Below are 16,611 nucleotides of genomic sequence, written 5' to 3' on the forward strand. Positions count from 1 at the left end.
GGCTGTACACCACGGGGAGGGCTGATACCAGCATTAGCATATAGTCACATACACACGGCTGTACACCAGGGGAAGGGCTGATACCAGCATTAGCATATAGTCACATACACGGCTGTACACCAGGGGAAGGGCTGATACCAGCATTAGCATATAGTCACATACATATGGCTGTACACAGGGGAAGGGCTGATACCAGCATTACTATATAGTCACATACACACAGCTGTACACCATGGGAAGGGCTGATACCAGCATTAGCATATAGTCACATACACACAGCTGTACAGAAGGGGAAGGGCTGATACCAGCATTAGCATATAGTCACAGACACACGGCTGTACACTAGGGGAAGGGCTGATACCGGCATTAGCATAAAGTCACATACACACGGCTGTACACCAGGGGAAGGGCTGATACCAGCATTAGCATATAGTCATAGACACACGGCTGTACACCAGGGGAAGGGCTGATACCGGCATTAGCATATAGTCACAGACACACGGCTGTACACCAGGGGAAGGGCTGATACCGGCATTAGCATATAGTCACATACACACGGCTATACACCAGGGGAAGGGCTGATACCGGCATTAGCATATAGTCACATACACACGGCTGTACACCAGGGGGAAGGCTGATACCAGCATTAGCATATAGTCACAGACACATGGCTGTACACCAGGGGAAGGGCTGATACCGGCATTAGCATATAGTCACATACACACGGCTGTACACCAGGGGGAGGGCTGATACCAGCATTAGCATATAGTCACAGACACACGGCTGTACACCAGGGGAAGGGCTGATACCAGCATTAGCATATAGTCACAGACACACAGCTGTACACCAGGGGAAGGGCTGATACCGGCATTAGCATATATTCACATACACAGCTGTACACCAGGGGAAGGGCTGATACCAGTATTAGCATATAGTCACAGACACACGGCTGTACACCAGGGGAAGGGCTGATACCAGCATTAGCATATAGTCACAGACACACAGCTCTACACCAGGGGAAGGGCTGATACCAGCATTAGCATATAGTCACAGACACACGGCTGTACACCAGGGGAAGGGCTGATACCGGCATTAGCATATAGTCACATACACAGCTGTACACCAGGGGAAGGGCTGATACCAGCATTAGCATATAGTCACAGACACACAGCTGTACACCAGGGGAAGGGCTGCTACTAGCATTAGCATATAGTCACAGACACACGGCTGTACACCAGGGGAAGGTCTGATACCAGCATTAGCATATAGTCACATACACAGCTGTACACCAGGGGAAGGGCTGATACCGGCATTAGCATATAGTCACATACACACGGCTGTACACCAGGGGGAGGGCTGATACCAGCATTAGCATATAGTCACAGACACACGGCTGTACACCAGGGGAAGGGCTGATACCAGCATTAGCATATAGTCACAGACACACAGCTCTACACCAGGGGAAGGGCTGATACCAGCATTAGCATATAGTCACATACACACGGCTGTACACCAGGGGGAGGGCTGATACCGGCATTAGCATATAGTCACATACACAGCTGTACACCAGGGGAAGGGCTGATACCAGCATTAGCATATAGTCACAGACACACAGCTGTACACCAGGGGAAGGGCTGCTACTAGCATTAGCATATAGTCACAGACACACGGCTGTACACCAGGGGAAGGTCTGATACCAGCATTAGCATATAGTCACAGACACACGGCCGTACACCAGGGGATGGCTGATACCAGCATTAGCATATAGTCACATACACACGGCTGTACACCAGGGGAAGGGCTGATACCAGTATTAGCATATAGTCACATACACACAGCTGTACACCAGGGGAAGGGCTGATACCAGCATTAGCATATAGTCACAGACACACAGCTGTACACCAGGGGAAGGGCTGATACCAGCATTAGCATATAGTCACAGACACACGGCTGTACACCAGGGGAAGGGCTGATACCAGCATTAGCATATAGTCACAGACACACGGCTGTACACCAGGGGAAGGTCTGATACCAGCATTAGTATATAGTCACAGACACACGGCCGTACACCAGGGGATGGCTGATACCAGCATTAGCATATAGTCACATACACACGGCTGTACACCAGGGGAAGGGCTGATACCAGTATTAGCATATAGTCACATACACACAGCTGTACACCAGGGGAAGGGCTGATACCAGCATTAGTATATAGTCACAGACACACAGCTGTACACCAGGGGAAGGGCTGATACCATCATTAGTATATAGTCACAGACACACAGCTGTACACCAGGGGAAGGGCTGATACCAGCATTAGCATATAGTCACATACACACGGCCGTACACCAGGGGAGGGCTGATACCAGCATTATCATATAGTTGCAGATGTGGCTACAGCAACAGACTCTAAAGCGCAGCGGCACACAACTCAGATTTAGCACCAATAGGAGTACTCTCGTTGTAACCCTGTGATGTATATTTTCTGTGTCTCTCCTTGTTGCAGAGGTCCTTCCTCCAGTCCTTCAAGTGTCCTATGAGAAGATGGGGGACAGGTGCCTGAGGTGGATAAAGCCTGTCCAAGTATTACCAGGGATATGTTTTTCCTATGAAGTCAATATCTGGTCGGATATAAACGATACGGTAAATAAACCGGAATCATAATGTCGTATACAGCAAGGGAATCAGATAAATGCTCTTCTTATATACAGTTATAAAGTTTTGTTAATAAAACTATCTCCCGTAACTGTCCTGCCACACGTATTGGTCAGACTAAGCGGACAGCTTGGGTTCTCTGTATATTCCTGTTATTGTGCAGCTGGGCCCACACACAATGAGGCAAGACCGCAAAATACTAAAAGAGCAGAAGAGCATCTGAAACTGAGGCTTGGAATGAAGCAAGTCATAGAAAAAACTGTTGCGCTTTGTGAGTGACTGGCTGCTACTGCAGTGCCAATGGCTCCACTCTAATTGGCTCTCTGGAACAGTGAGAGCCAATCAGAGATAGAATTGTGCCCTGTTGCTTAGCAGCAGCCTAGAGAGGGAAGCGAGTCAGGGACTGAGCAGGGTCACATCTGAGGCAGACAGAGAGTGAGAGACAGCCTCCAAGTAACCCATGAAGATGCCCTGTTGCAGACACAGTAGTCAGTAAGGAGCCAGGGGAGGCATAGCTATCAGGGGGAAAAAACAACGATCGGAATACCATGGACTGATTGCCATTTGATGGCGGCAAACATTTGACCGCCACCATCAAATGGAAAAAAATCAATCAGAACAAAAAAATCGATGGTTAGTAACCATTGGATTCTGATATCCATCGCTACGCTGCTGATAATGCTTATGGTAGCTGCAATACAAATCTATCATGATCCTCCAGCCCTTCCCAGTGCATCCCGGGGCTGGGCCCCAGACAGCTTCAGGGAAGCAGCAGTGAGGGTTATGATGACACTGGTGAGATGCAGGGGGTTGTAGTGCGAAGCAGGGGGCTGTGGTGAGATTCAGGGGGCTGTGGTGAGATTCAGGGGGGTGTGGTGAGATGCAGGGGGCTGTGGTGAAATGCAGGGGGCTGTGGTGAGATACAGGGGGCTGTGGTGTGATGCAGGGGACTGTGGTGTGATGCAGGGGGCTGTGGTGTGATGCAGGGGGCTGTGGTGAGATGCAGGGGGCAGGGTGAGATGCAGGGGGCAGGGTGAGATGCAGGGGACTGTGGTGAGATGCAGGGGGCTGTGGTGAGATGCAGGGGGCTGTGGTGAGATACAGGGGGCTGTGGTGTGATGCAGGGGGCTGTGGTGAGATGCAGGGAGAAGCAGGGACGGGGCAATAGTAAAGCATAAAATGTAACTGAATAATAATTGATAGGAAAAAAAAGATAAGTCATAATTGTAATAAGCCATGGCTTGCAGTGTGTAAGAGGTAGGTGTCGGGGTGCCATGCAGGTGTGGTCAGGCACTTACTCTCACCTTCAGGCTGCCGATGACGCTCCTACTGACAGTCCTGGACCACAGGGCCTGATTCAGAGCCGGACGCTCTGACAGAGCGCTCGCTCTGAATCAGGGCCGGCCCTCTGGTTTTGCCGAACGGCCTCCTGGCCGTATAGCGAGCGGCCAGGAAGATGGTCGCGATGGTCAAGACCATCGGGCTTGCGACAAGACCCTTGTGGTAGGGTCTCGTTGCAGCAAGCCCTAGTGCTTTCGGCTCTAACAGAGCCGAAATCTCTCCCACTAACATCACTTGTGATGTCAGTGGGAACGCCTCCGTCTGGGCAGCCAAGCCCCCAGCCCGCCCACCAAAGGGGGCGTGCTGTCACTCACCATCGACAGCACACCCCCTTTGGTACGAGAACCGGAGCGACGGTTTGCCCGTCGCTATCTGGGTCTCACGCATGCGCACGACGGAGCCGGCCCCCGTCGTGCGCATGCGCACTGGGCCACCATCGAGCGGGTCTGAATCAGGCCCACAGTTTGGATGCGGCTGGTGATGGATCTGCCCTGTAAGGGAAGTCAGACACACGGAGGGCCTGATTCAGAGCCGCTCGTAAGCGGTCGCTCGTTCGCTCCGAGCGATGTTTGCCCAACTGCGCATGCGTACGGATCGTTATACGCATGCGCGAACCAGTCAGTGCGGTTGAAATTCATGTGCTCGCAAAATAGCGAATGCCTGATAATTTGAGTGACAGGAGGACGCGTATGTGGGTGGTAACAGGGGAAGGTGCTTGAAAACGGGGAGTGGAGATCCGAACGCAGGCGTGCTTAAAGGTCAAAACGGGCGTTTTATGGGTGTGCATAATTAATACAGCAGCGTCATTGACCACGTCACTGGGTTATTTTATAGCCAGAACTGCTCGCAAAATTGTGGTAGCAAAAACCAACCACAAGAATAGCGAGCAGTTCATACGCTGGTCGATGTACTCGATTAATCTAATAAATAGCGGACATGACGTAGGATGCGAGCGGCCAGGGGGCGTATTTTTCCAAAAAACGACCGCAAGTTTTGTTCGCTCGTTCAGACCTAGAGGCATGTACAGACCGCAAAGAGCGAACGGTTCATTTGAATAGCCACCCCTATTTTCTGGACGAGCGAGCGCTAATTGCGTCCGGCTCTGAATCAGGCCCGGAGTCTCTGGAAAGGAACAGGATGCTGCGGGACTGAATGACCTACACTTGGGTCAGTGGATGGTCATCATTGGCACTTTTGGCCTCAGACTGGTTACACCTACGTGCCAAGCATAAGGGTGCAACCTGAAAGAAAACGTGGAAGGGCCGCCACACAACACAAAAGCACACAAAACACGGATTACGCACACCAAATGTACTCTTGTCCTTTTGATGGTCGGATGATCTTGGTTTCGGATCCTGCGAGTAAACACAGCGACAACAGCCCACCCGCAATGCTGCAACACTCTCTTGGCCTATCTTGTTGAAGCTGGGCTACTCCTTTCTCACTAAGGGGGATGACCCAGGTTATTCCTGGGTCGACACCCTTCACACCTGACACAGGTCTTGCAGTGACCGGGGTCTTTCGCCATTCAGTGGGAACTTGGAGATGATCTCATCTCCAAGCACCACTGTCCCTGACCAATCAGTTTGTTTTAGGCATCAAGACCCAGGTCGTCGACCCGGGTTGCAAGTCCAGGGAAATACTCTGCTAGCGAGCAGGGTCGTGGACCTGGGACTGTCAAGCCGGGTTGCACCTTTCAGACTTACACTAGACCTGGGTTGATGCGCGTCCGCACGCAAAAACCCAGGATTTAGGCTTGTCTGAAAGTCTGGTGCACAGGTGACAGCCAAGGGATGATCCAGGTATAAATTCAGGAACAAAGAGAGGGAAATCAGAGCCTGGAGTGTCAGGGCAAGGGTCAAAGGTCAGGAGGTCATCCATACTATATTGTGTATGAATTGGGTACTGACACTCCAGCATTTACTGCTAACACTGTGACCCACATCTCCTGGTGTTAAACTGGCACATTTCCTTCTATTCTGTCCTGACATAAAACTGGTACATACCAGATCTGCCCAGCTACATTGTTGTCCATAGCGCAGCGAATGGCGCTATGCGTGACGTGAGACGGTCTCCCGCAATCGGAGATGCGCATTCGCGTCTCCATAGAATATAATGGGAGACGCACTCCCGCGATCAGGGACACGCTTTTGCATCTCCATAGGACTGAATGGAAACGCACTCCCCCGATTGGAGATGCACCATAGCATGGCTTGGCGCATAGCGCGATTGTCAGCCACAATGAACGTCGGCACATCTGTAAGCTGCAAACTGTGCAAAACTGACCTTTTATCGGTCGTATGTTACGTTTGCATTCACACGTTTTGCATTCTGAAAAACAGTCCACAGACCAACAGATGGCGCCACTCACTGCTAATATTTGTCTCATGTACAACATTGTATCACACTGTATCATATGCAATCACGTTACTTCTACTGATTGCTTGGACGGGTTCTTATTGGAGCCTCAGTCCCGGAGACTAAGGGGCCTATTCATCATACCTTAAAAATCGTTGGAGTTCTACCTAATTACCGGAGGAATTAATCATTCCTCCTCTCCATCACTATCTATTCCGGTACCTGTAATTTTTGCGATGACAGCTTTTCGGGAAATAGATACTTTTCCCTCTCTACACTAACTTACCGCAACTGGAATCCGTGCTGCGCATGCGCTGTTACATTCGTAAACCCAGCCCATGTGCAGCACTAACTACAGTGGCGGTAAGTTTGTGTGCCCCCCAACCCCCCCTCCATCCCTCCCTCCCTCCCTCCTCCCCCCTCCGCTCACTTCCTCCCCGTCCAGCACTTACCTGCCCGCGCAGCAGCCTCCGGCTCCGTTCTGCTGGTCTGACACGTGGTCTCCCAGCACACCACAGTACATGTTTTTGTTTTTCTAAACTTTATTGTGTTCTGCTGGGAGAACACAGTGTGCGAGCAACCACCGGAGCCAGAGGAGGGACCAGAGCGCCGGAGGGAGCTGCAGGGGACCTGTCCAGCTGACCGCAGGTAAGTCTCACCTGCTATTCGCCACCTCACAGTGGCGGATAGTACCTCCATCAAATTATGAAAATACATAATTTTCGGAATTTGATGAATACCAAAATTTCCATATCCCCATACTAATGTACTAATGTATGGGGAGTGTGGAAATTAACGCAGGGGGACTGAGCAAGGAGATATCAGTGTTATCTCCTGTGCTAAGTGTCATCATGAACACTAAAATAACGTTATCTAAGGAAAATGTCCTTAAAAACGTTATTTTGGTGTTGATGAATAGGCCCCTAAAACTTGATACATTCCAGTGAACTAAGATTCCTTATTGCCATGAATTGCGGTGGTAAAGATTCCATATTATTGGGGGCAGACCAATATCATGCTACTTAGGAGCTGATTCTAGACTTGGAAGTCAGGAAATGAAGCAAGTAACTCTCTGCACCTTGGTGAGGCCATGTCGCACCATACTTACCTACCAGTATAGGCCAGATAGGTGGGAGGTGCGAGGGTACGTGTCATGGGCAAGTGAGTGGAGCAGGGTGCGTGATGGCACGATTGTGTCATTTTGGCCATCCCCCCTGATATAAAATGTCACCATTACAAGCCTTGTAAAGCAGAGGAGGGGTCATGATGACACAGTTCAGTGCACATTGCGCCAACAAGGCGTCCAGACCTCCCATTTCACACAGGAAGTGGGCAGCACCAGGCGGCCGTGAGGGGACTCCGGGAGTCTTGCCTGGTTTTCTGGGCACCCGGGACAGCCATCCAAGATTCAGGATTCACAGACGTTCTGGGAGTGTAGGCGCTGCGGGTGGGAGAGATGTAATATGTGCAGAGTTAGATTTGGGAGGGGTGTGTGAGTGTCCAAGCTCAGATCTACATTGCAGTGTAAGAATAAAGCTGTTCAGCATTTGTGGGCTACGTGCAGAAGCAGCCGGTGTTTCCTACTTGCCTACCCTCCCGATTAGCCCTCCCGAAAATCGGGTGCCACTCCCGCCCCCCCGGAAAGATAGGCAAGCCACCCGACGGCCGCCGACCCCTCCGCCCACCTGCTGTAACAAGAGAAACCCCTCAGCCGGGGTGGTCGATGATGCGATTGATGCTGAATTGCATAATTTTGGCCCCCGCTACACAATACCGGGGGCCAAAATGACGCGATTATGTGGCCATGCCCCCCCGCTCTGCCCACAAAAGCTGTTTGGTCACGCCCTCCTATGCAGGCCACTCCCCCCTGCTATGCCGATCTGGCTGCTCCCTCCCGGAAGGGGCAGCCAGAATGTCGGCAAGCATGCAATATTTACCCTGCATGTAAAACAATAATAAATGTATTTGCCACCCTCCTTACATTGCTTGTTCCAAATGCAAAGTTACTTTATATTTTTTGCTATACGCCCGACTGAGAATCAGCCCATAATGCAGGCCTAAACTAACACGTCTTCTCCCTTCTATTGTTACTCCCTGCGCCAATGTCAGGGGCAGAAGTATGGGAGACAATGGAGGCGCCTGCCGCCGGGCGCCAGCACTGAAGGGGCACCTCCTCCATCACCCACAATATATTCACCCCACTTAGGGCTGTAAATATAGGGGATAGGGGGGCACTAAATGATAACTTGCCTCCGGGCACCTGGGATGAACTTACGCCACTGGCCGATGTCATAATCTGCGTCTGTAGCTACAGAGAAGTGGGATCTGTACTAAAGGCTCTTATAAAACGCTAGTTCCTGTCTCTCCCCAGGTCACGGTGTCGGCTCCCTCATTTTGTAGGAATGCTCTGCTGGCACCTCCTAGCAAGCAATATCTGCGGGTCAGAGCTGTGGGAAAACCACCCTGCTGGTATACAGAGCCGTACAGCCCATGGACGGAGTATATAGGAGACGGAGAGATTGGTGAGTTTAGGATATGACCAGTATATGTGCATGGGGGTTATTAGTAGTAAGAGAACTGTTATAGACCCTCCAGCTGTCTCTGATCTCTGATGGCCAAAGGAGATCTGGCTGACTACAAATGTAACAAGTACAACTGGGCAAACATTGATCTCGTGCGTATACAGGGCCTGGTTCAGCTTGGGAAGGAATTGCTATGTTGCACGCAAGCAGTTTTGCAATTCTGTCCTTGCAATTATGGTAATGCAGCAGGAGGCATCACATCACGCCTCCTGCATGCATGACTAACCCAAGCCGTGTCGTACAACGCAGCATCGGATAATCTGCGAGAAGGCTAAGTGACCATGGTGTCATGCAAGCAGGCAACGGCAGATGAGAGAGAGAGAGGCCAGGAAATCTCTGTCAGCCGATGGAGATCCTGGTCTCTAAAACGGTGACGACGTCCCTCCGTTTTGGGAAACGGAGGCCATCGCGACCCCCTTGCGCCCACAAACGGCAGCAGCCCCCCTATAACTGACAGTCTGCTGCCGCTCTGCGTGCGAACACGTGCACAGTACAGGTCAGGTGCCTATGCTGGTTCCCAAACATCAAAATCTGCGTTTAGCAGTGCGCTAGCTGCATCCGGCCCATAGATAACTAGCAGCAATGTGGGCTGGTTGGGGGTATGATAGTACTCAACCATCTGTGCCAGGAAAGCTGACATACGTTTCTTCTTCCATTACAGCCCCCATGTTATTCCGCCATCAGTTTTTGGTGGGACAATCACAGTTTACAGATAACCAAAAGTTGCCATGAGCTATTATTACGATTATCATTAGTACTATATTTTATCTAGCGCCGTAGATAGGCATACAACAAACTTGAAAGTACAAAGATGCCCAAGTCAGACAGTTATAGATGGTGCGACCATGCCTTCCATATGGCACATCATAGGAACGTGCCTCACAGTGAGGCATAGCTGTACCCCCTCCAGTGTCCGCGCATCCCCCAATGTCCAGGCCCACACGTTGTCTTGGCGACTTTGAATTCTAGAGGAATAGGGATATAGCTTTGGTGAAAGGTGAAATGATTGGGCAGACTGGGGTTATGGTTGCGAGAATTATGGACGTGGTTTATTTGTTACTATGGGCCTGATTCAGAGCCGGACGCAATTAGCGCTCGCTCGTCCAGAAAATAGGGGTGGCTATTCAAATCAACCGTTCGCTCTTTGCGGTCTGTTCACGCCTCTAGGTCTGAACGAGCGAACAAAACTTGCGGTCGTTTTTTTAAAAAATACGCCCCCTGGACGCTCGCATCCTACGTCATGTCCGCTATTTATTAGATTAATCGAGTACATCGACCAGGGTATGAACTGCTCGCTATTCTTGGGGTTGGTTTTTGCTACCACAATTTTGCGAGCAGTTCTGGCTATAAAATAACCCAGTGACGTGGTCAATGACGCTGCTGTTTTAATTATGCACACCCATAAAACGCCCGTTTTGACCTTTAAGCACGCCTGCGTTCGGATCTCCACTCCCCGTTTTCAAGCACCTTCCTTCGTTACCACCCACATACGCCTCATTCTGTCACTCAAATTAGCAGGCATTCGCTATTTTGCGAGCACATGAATTTCAACCGCACTGACTGGTTCGCGCATGCGTATAACGATCCGTATGCATGCGCAGTTGGGCAAACATCGCTCGGAGCGAACGAGCGGCAACTTACGAGCGGCTCTGAATCAGGCCCTATGTTTCCTTTTTGATTGTGGCGGTAAATAGGGAATAATTGGGATCACAATTGAAGCTCAGGGCAAAGAAAATAGAAATTCTTCTGGTTGGCAATATATGAGAGTATACGAAGGGACATGAAGACTTAAATGCCGTCTCAGGGCCTATTTATCAATGAGTTTTATCATACGCAACCAGTGATAAAACTCGCTGCCTATGACAAATGGCGCTCCAGCCAATCAGCTCCCAACTGTCATTATTCAAACAGATGACAGTTGGGAGCTGATTGGCTGGAGCACCGTTATCATACGCAGCGAGTTTTATCACTCGTTGTGAATGATAAAACTCGTTGATAAATGAGGCCCTTAGTACAATCCATACTTCTCCTTTCCCCCTCTAGATGTGAAGAGCACAGATTTGCTGGCAATCACTGTGTCCGTGTGCCTGACTGTATCATGCATTGCAGTATTTGTGCTGTGTGTCAGGTAAGTACATAGGGGTGCCTGGGCAGTATTACACCAGAATGGTCACCCACAAACAACAGAGTGTCACTGGCTCAGCTCACAACATAACTGTGTGCAGGTAACAAGACCACTATAATGCCCTAGGTACCAATATGTCGACACAATTGGTGCCTCTGTGCATGTACAGTACTTACAGAGGCTCATATAGAAATGTACATAAGTATGACAGAGAAGCGTGAAATGCGCTCCTACGCTCTGAGCGCCGCAGTAAAATTGCGCACATTTTTGTTTGTATGCTCACTGGAACCACAACTGCCAGCATGCCCCAGAGTCAAGATGCACTGTTGGTGTATCTTACATTATCCTGATAAGTGATCTAGAAATACTTATATTATATAATATGCACCGTCTGAAGGTGCCTGCGGCTCTGCTTATTACGCACTTTTTCCGTGTATTCTTACCCCTATGCTTTTGGAGAAAATTGCCTCCAACTCTACATGAGCCCTTTAGGTCTTTCATCTGTACATATTTTAATTATATCAGCAATGACTAGTTTTTTGTGATTTTCATTTTATTCTGTACATGGATGTGGGACAACAACTCCCTAAATCCCAGGTGGGAAACTGTTCCTAGTTAGACTGTGTTGGTGCCATATTTATGGGTGTGGTAAGGTTTATCGACATTCATGTCGTGATGTCAACATACAGCATGTCGACATGTGTGGTATGTAGACACTGGCAATCTCAACATTCATCGTGTTGACAGTGAAATGCCGACATGATTGGAATGTTGATAAAACGTCCCTGGTGGTCTAGTGGTGACTTACCTGGTACAGTGGGTGTGGCAGTGATGTCATTATGATTTCCGGTGGCTCCTGTGGAACTTCCAGTGGTGAGCATGCCTCATCCTAATATCTCCTCCTGCAGCCTAACTCTTACCCTCCCTCTAGTGCCTAACCCTAGTCCCTAACCTTCCCTAGCACCAGCCCCTAACCCTCCCCCTAGTGCCTAACCCTAGTCCCTAACCTTTTCTAGCCTAACTCTTACCCTCCCCCTAGTGCCTAACCCTAGTCCCTAACCTTCCCTAGCGCCAGCCCCTAACCCTCTGCCTAGTGCCTAGCCCTAGTCCCTAACCCTCCCCCTAGCGACAGCTCCTAACCGTCCCCCTAGTGCCTAACCCTCCCTAGCGCCAGCCCCTAACCCTCCCCTTAGTGCCTAACCCTAGTCCCGAACCTTCTCTAGCCTAACTCTTACCCTCCCTAGTGCCTAACCCTAGTCCCTAACTTTCTCTAGCCTAACTCTTACCCTCCCCCTAGTGCCTAATCCTAGTCCCTAACCCTCCCCCTAGTGCCTAACCCTAGTCCTTAACCCTCCCCCTAGTGCCTAATTCTAGTCCCTAACCTCCCATTGTGCCAGCCCCTAACCCTCCCCCTAGTGCCAGCCCCTAACCCTCCCCCTAGTGCCTAACCCTTGTCCCTAACCCTCCCCCTAGTGCCTAATCCTAGTCCTTAACCCTCCCCCTAGTGCCTAATCCTAGTCCTTAACCCTCCCCCTAGTGCCTAATCCTAGTCCCTAACCTCCCCTAGTGCCAGCCCCTAACCCTCCACCTAGTGCCTAGCCCTAGTCCCTAACCCTACCCCTAGTGCCAGCCCCTAACCCTCCCCCTAGTGCCTAATCCTAGTCCCTAACCTCCCCTAGTGCCAGCCCCTAACCCTCCCCCTAGTCCCTAACCTTCCCCCTAGTGCCTAACCTAGTCCCTAACCCTCCCCCTAGTGCCTAACCTAGTCCCTAACCCTCCCCCTAGTCCCTAACCCTCCCCCTAGTGCCAGCCCCTAACCCTCCCCCTAGTGCCTAACCCTTGTCCAACCCTCCCCCTAGTACTTAACCCTAACCTCCCCTCCTGCAGCCTAACCCTCTCCCTAGTGCCTAACCCTAACCTCCCACAGCCTAGTGCTTTACCCTCCCCCTAGCGTCTGACCCTAACCCTCCCCATAGGGCTTAACCCTAACCGTGCGCTGCCGGACTGTGCAGAATGTCAGGATTTTATATGTACATAATCTTTATAAATACTAATTCCGAGTCTTCATTACTGTATCTCGTTGTTTTGGCGTTTCGATCAAATGCATAATGCTAATCTAAGCTGCCTTTATTTCAAGAATAATATATATATATAAAAAATATCATACAAACTCGGCACTCACATGCTTTTCAAACTGCAACTCCTTTGAACATAGGGAATGTTGGTTCCAAAATATTGCAATAATTTGTTAAGCTGACCACCGCTTCACGGTCATTCCCATCTAGCCAGTCCCTACACTGATTCTCAGATAAATGAACTTGATCTGCCATCTTGGGCTCAAGCTGCATACATTTTAAACATGAAACTGGGTGCTTATTAACTGATAGCCCTGGGTGTGGTCCTGTCTCTTTAAGGCAGGACCCAGTTTCATGTTTAAAATGTATGCAGCTTGAGCCAAAGATGGCAGATCAAGTTCATTTATCTGAGAATCAGTGTAGGGACTGGCTAGATGGGAATGACCGTGAAGCGGTGTCAGCTTAACAAATTATTGCAATATTTTGGAACCAACATTCCCTATGTTCAAAGGAGTTGCAGTTTGAAAACCAAGTGAGTGCCGAGTTTGTATGATATTTTTTATGTAGATGGTGTGGTCACATGCCAAGGGTACCCCAGATGGTTGAGTGCCGTGGATTAAGCCTGTCGTTTATATATATATAATCTTTTAACTCCATTTTATAATACTATCATACCTCCCAGCAGTCCCAAGGGCTCCGTCCCACCTGCCGACACCTGTGTCCCGCAGACTGGAATGTTGGGACGTATTCATGCGGTGAGCTGGTGACACACACTGTTACTATTTCATTATCTTCTCCAGATTTTGGAGAATCCTATTTCCACAGATCCCCACACCCAGGAATGACCTGAAGGACGCGTTTCATAATACACAAAACCAGGTAAATGACCTGCGGAACGATTGCATTTGGATTTTCCTGCCTTACATACTTTACTGGTTCTTCGTCCATTTTCATATTAAAGTATAATGCTTTCTTATATACATACTTACCAGTATTTGGCCTTTTAGCCCCCCTGTAATTTCTTTTTTAAGTCTCCGCACCAGTTGGAACACTGTAAAAAATGTTTTAAAAAAATTGTCGTAGGCGCAGCTTAGTGGGTGTGATGCTGAGGTCCAATAGGAAGACACAACCGGCTTCATATAGGTCTGTGGGGGTCGCACTCCCCCGGTGGGGCAGACATATTCTGCTGGTTAGTGATATTTATTGAATAGGCTGCTGGTGTTTGCTCCTGTATAGCACAGAATCGTGACCCTACTGTGACTTCCCTAGTTCTATGCTGAAACCGATGTATCTGACCCGATTTCTAGGCTCTTATCCGCTGTAACTCCTGGGACAACGAGGAAGTGATCAGCTACATTGTGGAAATGTCAGAATCAGACACTTTATCTACAGACTACACCCAAATTGGAGAATACCCTGGAAGCAGCACCTACAAGGCAGCTTGATCCAGGACTGAGTACATGTTCCTGAGTGAAACTATAACGGGCAGGCGTGCCGCAGAATGATGACGGAGCTGCTGGCGTGGGGATTGGATCACTTCTCTTTATAATGTGCTTTGCTGAACGCGGTCTTATAAAAAAAAGGCATTTAATGATCCAGTCGTTCGTTCTAATGAGGCAGCTACAATGTTCTCTATAAATCAAGATGATCCTGAAACCTCAATAGCGTACGTTAAGAGATGCCCAAATGTGACCTAAACATAACATGACCGTGGGGTCTATTTACTAAGCAGTGTTAGAAGACAGAGTGAAAAGTGATAAGAAAATGGTAAGGTGCCAGCCAATCAGCTCCCAACTGTCATTTTTCAAACATAGCCTGTGAGATGACAGTTGGGAGCTGATTGGCTGGCACCTTATCACTTTTCACTCTGTCTCCTAACACTGCTTAGTAAATTGACCCCTGTTACTGGTATTTATCCTGTATGGGCGGATGCGGGCAGTCACAGAAGCCAATACATTCAGTGATCCATGTGATTTGTCTGTAACCTACACTGTACAGATGGGACTTATATCACACACACCAGACTGACCAGTGAGGTTACAGCACCATTAACGCTTTGTGGTTTCAGCTTTTTGACCAATGGCCATTTATTCAGCGGCTGCAGGATTTCATCGGTGTGTTTTGTCGCTTTTAGCGGTAGGGGAGGAAATTCGCAGGCGCTGCCGGTTGTCCTCCGAAGTTGCTTTTTGGCAGAAACATGTGAATAGAGTGGAGAAGTGTGCCAGTGGCAACCAATCAGCTTTGAGGTTGCATTTATCAAGTACATTATGTAAAATAATAGTATTGGTTATATATTGAAGTATATAATATTGGTTGCCATGGGCAACTTCTCCACTGGCACACTTCTCCATTGCTTCATGAATAGACCCCTAAATATGGTGTCGTCTACTGTATAGAAGCCTGTGGGCTTTGTTTCGCAGATTGAGCCAGCGCAACGCAGAAGTCTACTCATCGCCGGGACAGGTCTTATTGAAAGAGTTGTCCCGGAAAGTTTGTATACCTTTATCAAAAATTGATACTTCCCGCCCTAATTCTCAGACTGTGCCCTGCACACTGTGTATTGTGGTAGTCCAAGACGGCAAACGCTATAGTAGCAGTATTGTAATAGCCGCGGGTGCAGCGGCTATGGCACCCACAGCTGGAGGGCAGCACACCTTTCCTACCCAGGGCTCCTCTGCCCAGGTGTTGTCACAAATAGGAGGCTGTGCCAGACAGGTAGCTGGGCACTGGGTGTCCTAAATACCAACAAATCACAAGCTGGACTGGACTGGGGCTGGCGTCAGCGGTGCGACCCCCTCTGCCTTGTGCCCTGGGATGCACTCCTCCTTACAGCCCCGCACCCGTCAGAGTCCTGTGTATTATATATGTGTTTTTCACCCTTTGGTGGTACATAATGTGTTTCATAAACTAAGACAGTTACTTCCAGAGTCACCTGTTCACCAGCGAATGCTATGAAGCGGGTGTGGGTCACCTCCTGTGAGTGCCGTGGGCATAGTGGATTCAGGTTATGCCAATTATCTGGCATTTAGGTGCCCTCAGTCCTGTTCTATATCCTCATTATAAGGGCCGTGCTACTTCTAGAAGCAGTAATACAGTAGCTGCCTCCACTTCCACCAGCCGGAGAGAAGGAGCGAAACAGAGTGTGAGAGAGTGGTGAGAAAATAGAGCGGTGTTAGAGGGACAGAGGGCAGGATGTACTAAGGGCAGAAATGCAGTTTTCGGGGGTTTGACCGAATTTGTCATATATACTAAGCAGGGCCGTTTCTAGAGAGGAGGGGGCCCGTATGCAGTCTCCGACACGGCCCCCTCCTCTCCTCCCGGCGGCCGGCAGCGCACTGAGCTGTGCGCGGCCAGCGCCGGAGTTATAGACTCTGGGCACTAGAGTATGCCCAGAGTCTATAGTGTATGCACAGGCCACCGGGAAAATGGCCACGGCGGTAATTTTCCCTGTACTGTGCATGCGCAAACGATGGGA

At 49.6% G+C, this 16,611-nt stretch overlaps 1 protein-coding gene across 1 annotated transcript in view; it reads left to right on the forward strand.

The window, feature by feature from the left end:
• IL5RA (interleukin 5 receptor subunit alpha) overlaps positions 1-14,643 on the forward strand; it is a 53,765-nt gene extending 39,122 nt beyond the window's left edge. Inside the window, exons 7-11 of the mRNA XM_088460812.1 lie at positions 2,507-2,643; positions 8,726-8,876; positions 10,980-11,064; positions 13,937-14,015; positions 14,444-14,643. Of these exons, the coding sequence (XP_088316938.1) occupies positions 2,507-2,643; positions 8,726-8,876; positions 10,980-11,064; positions 13,937-14,015; positions 14,444-14,581 (590 nt within the window). The 3' untranslated portion in view covers positions 14,582-14,643. The remainder of the gene's footprint in view (positions 1-2,506; positions 2,644-8,725; positions 8,877-10,979; positions 11,065-13,936; positions 14,016-14,443) is intronic.
• The last annotated feature ends 1,968 nt before the right edge of the window (positions 14,644-16,611 follow it).

Source organism: Taudactylus pleione, unplaced genomic scaffold (assembly GCF_031769625.1).
Source record: "Taudactylus pleione unplaced genomic scaffold, aTauple2 ptg000986l, whole genome shotgun sequence".
Lineage (NCBI taxonomy): Eukaryota > Metazoa > Chordata > Amphibia > Anura > Myobatrachidae > Taudactylus > Taudactylus pleione.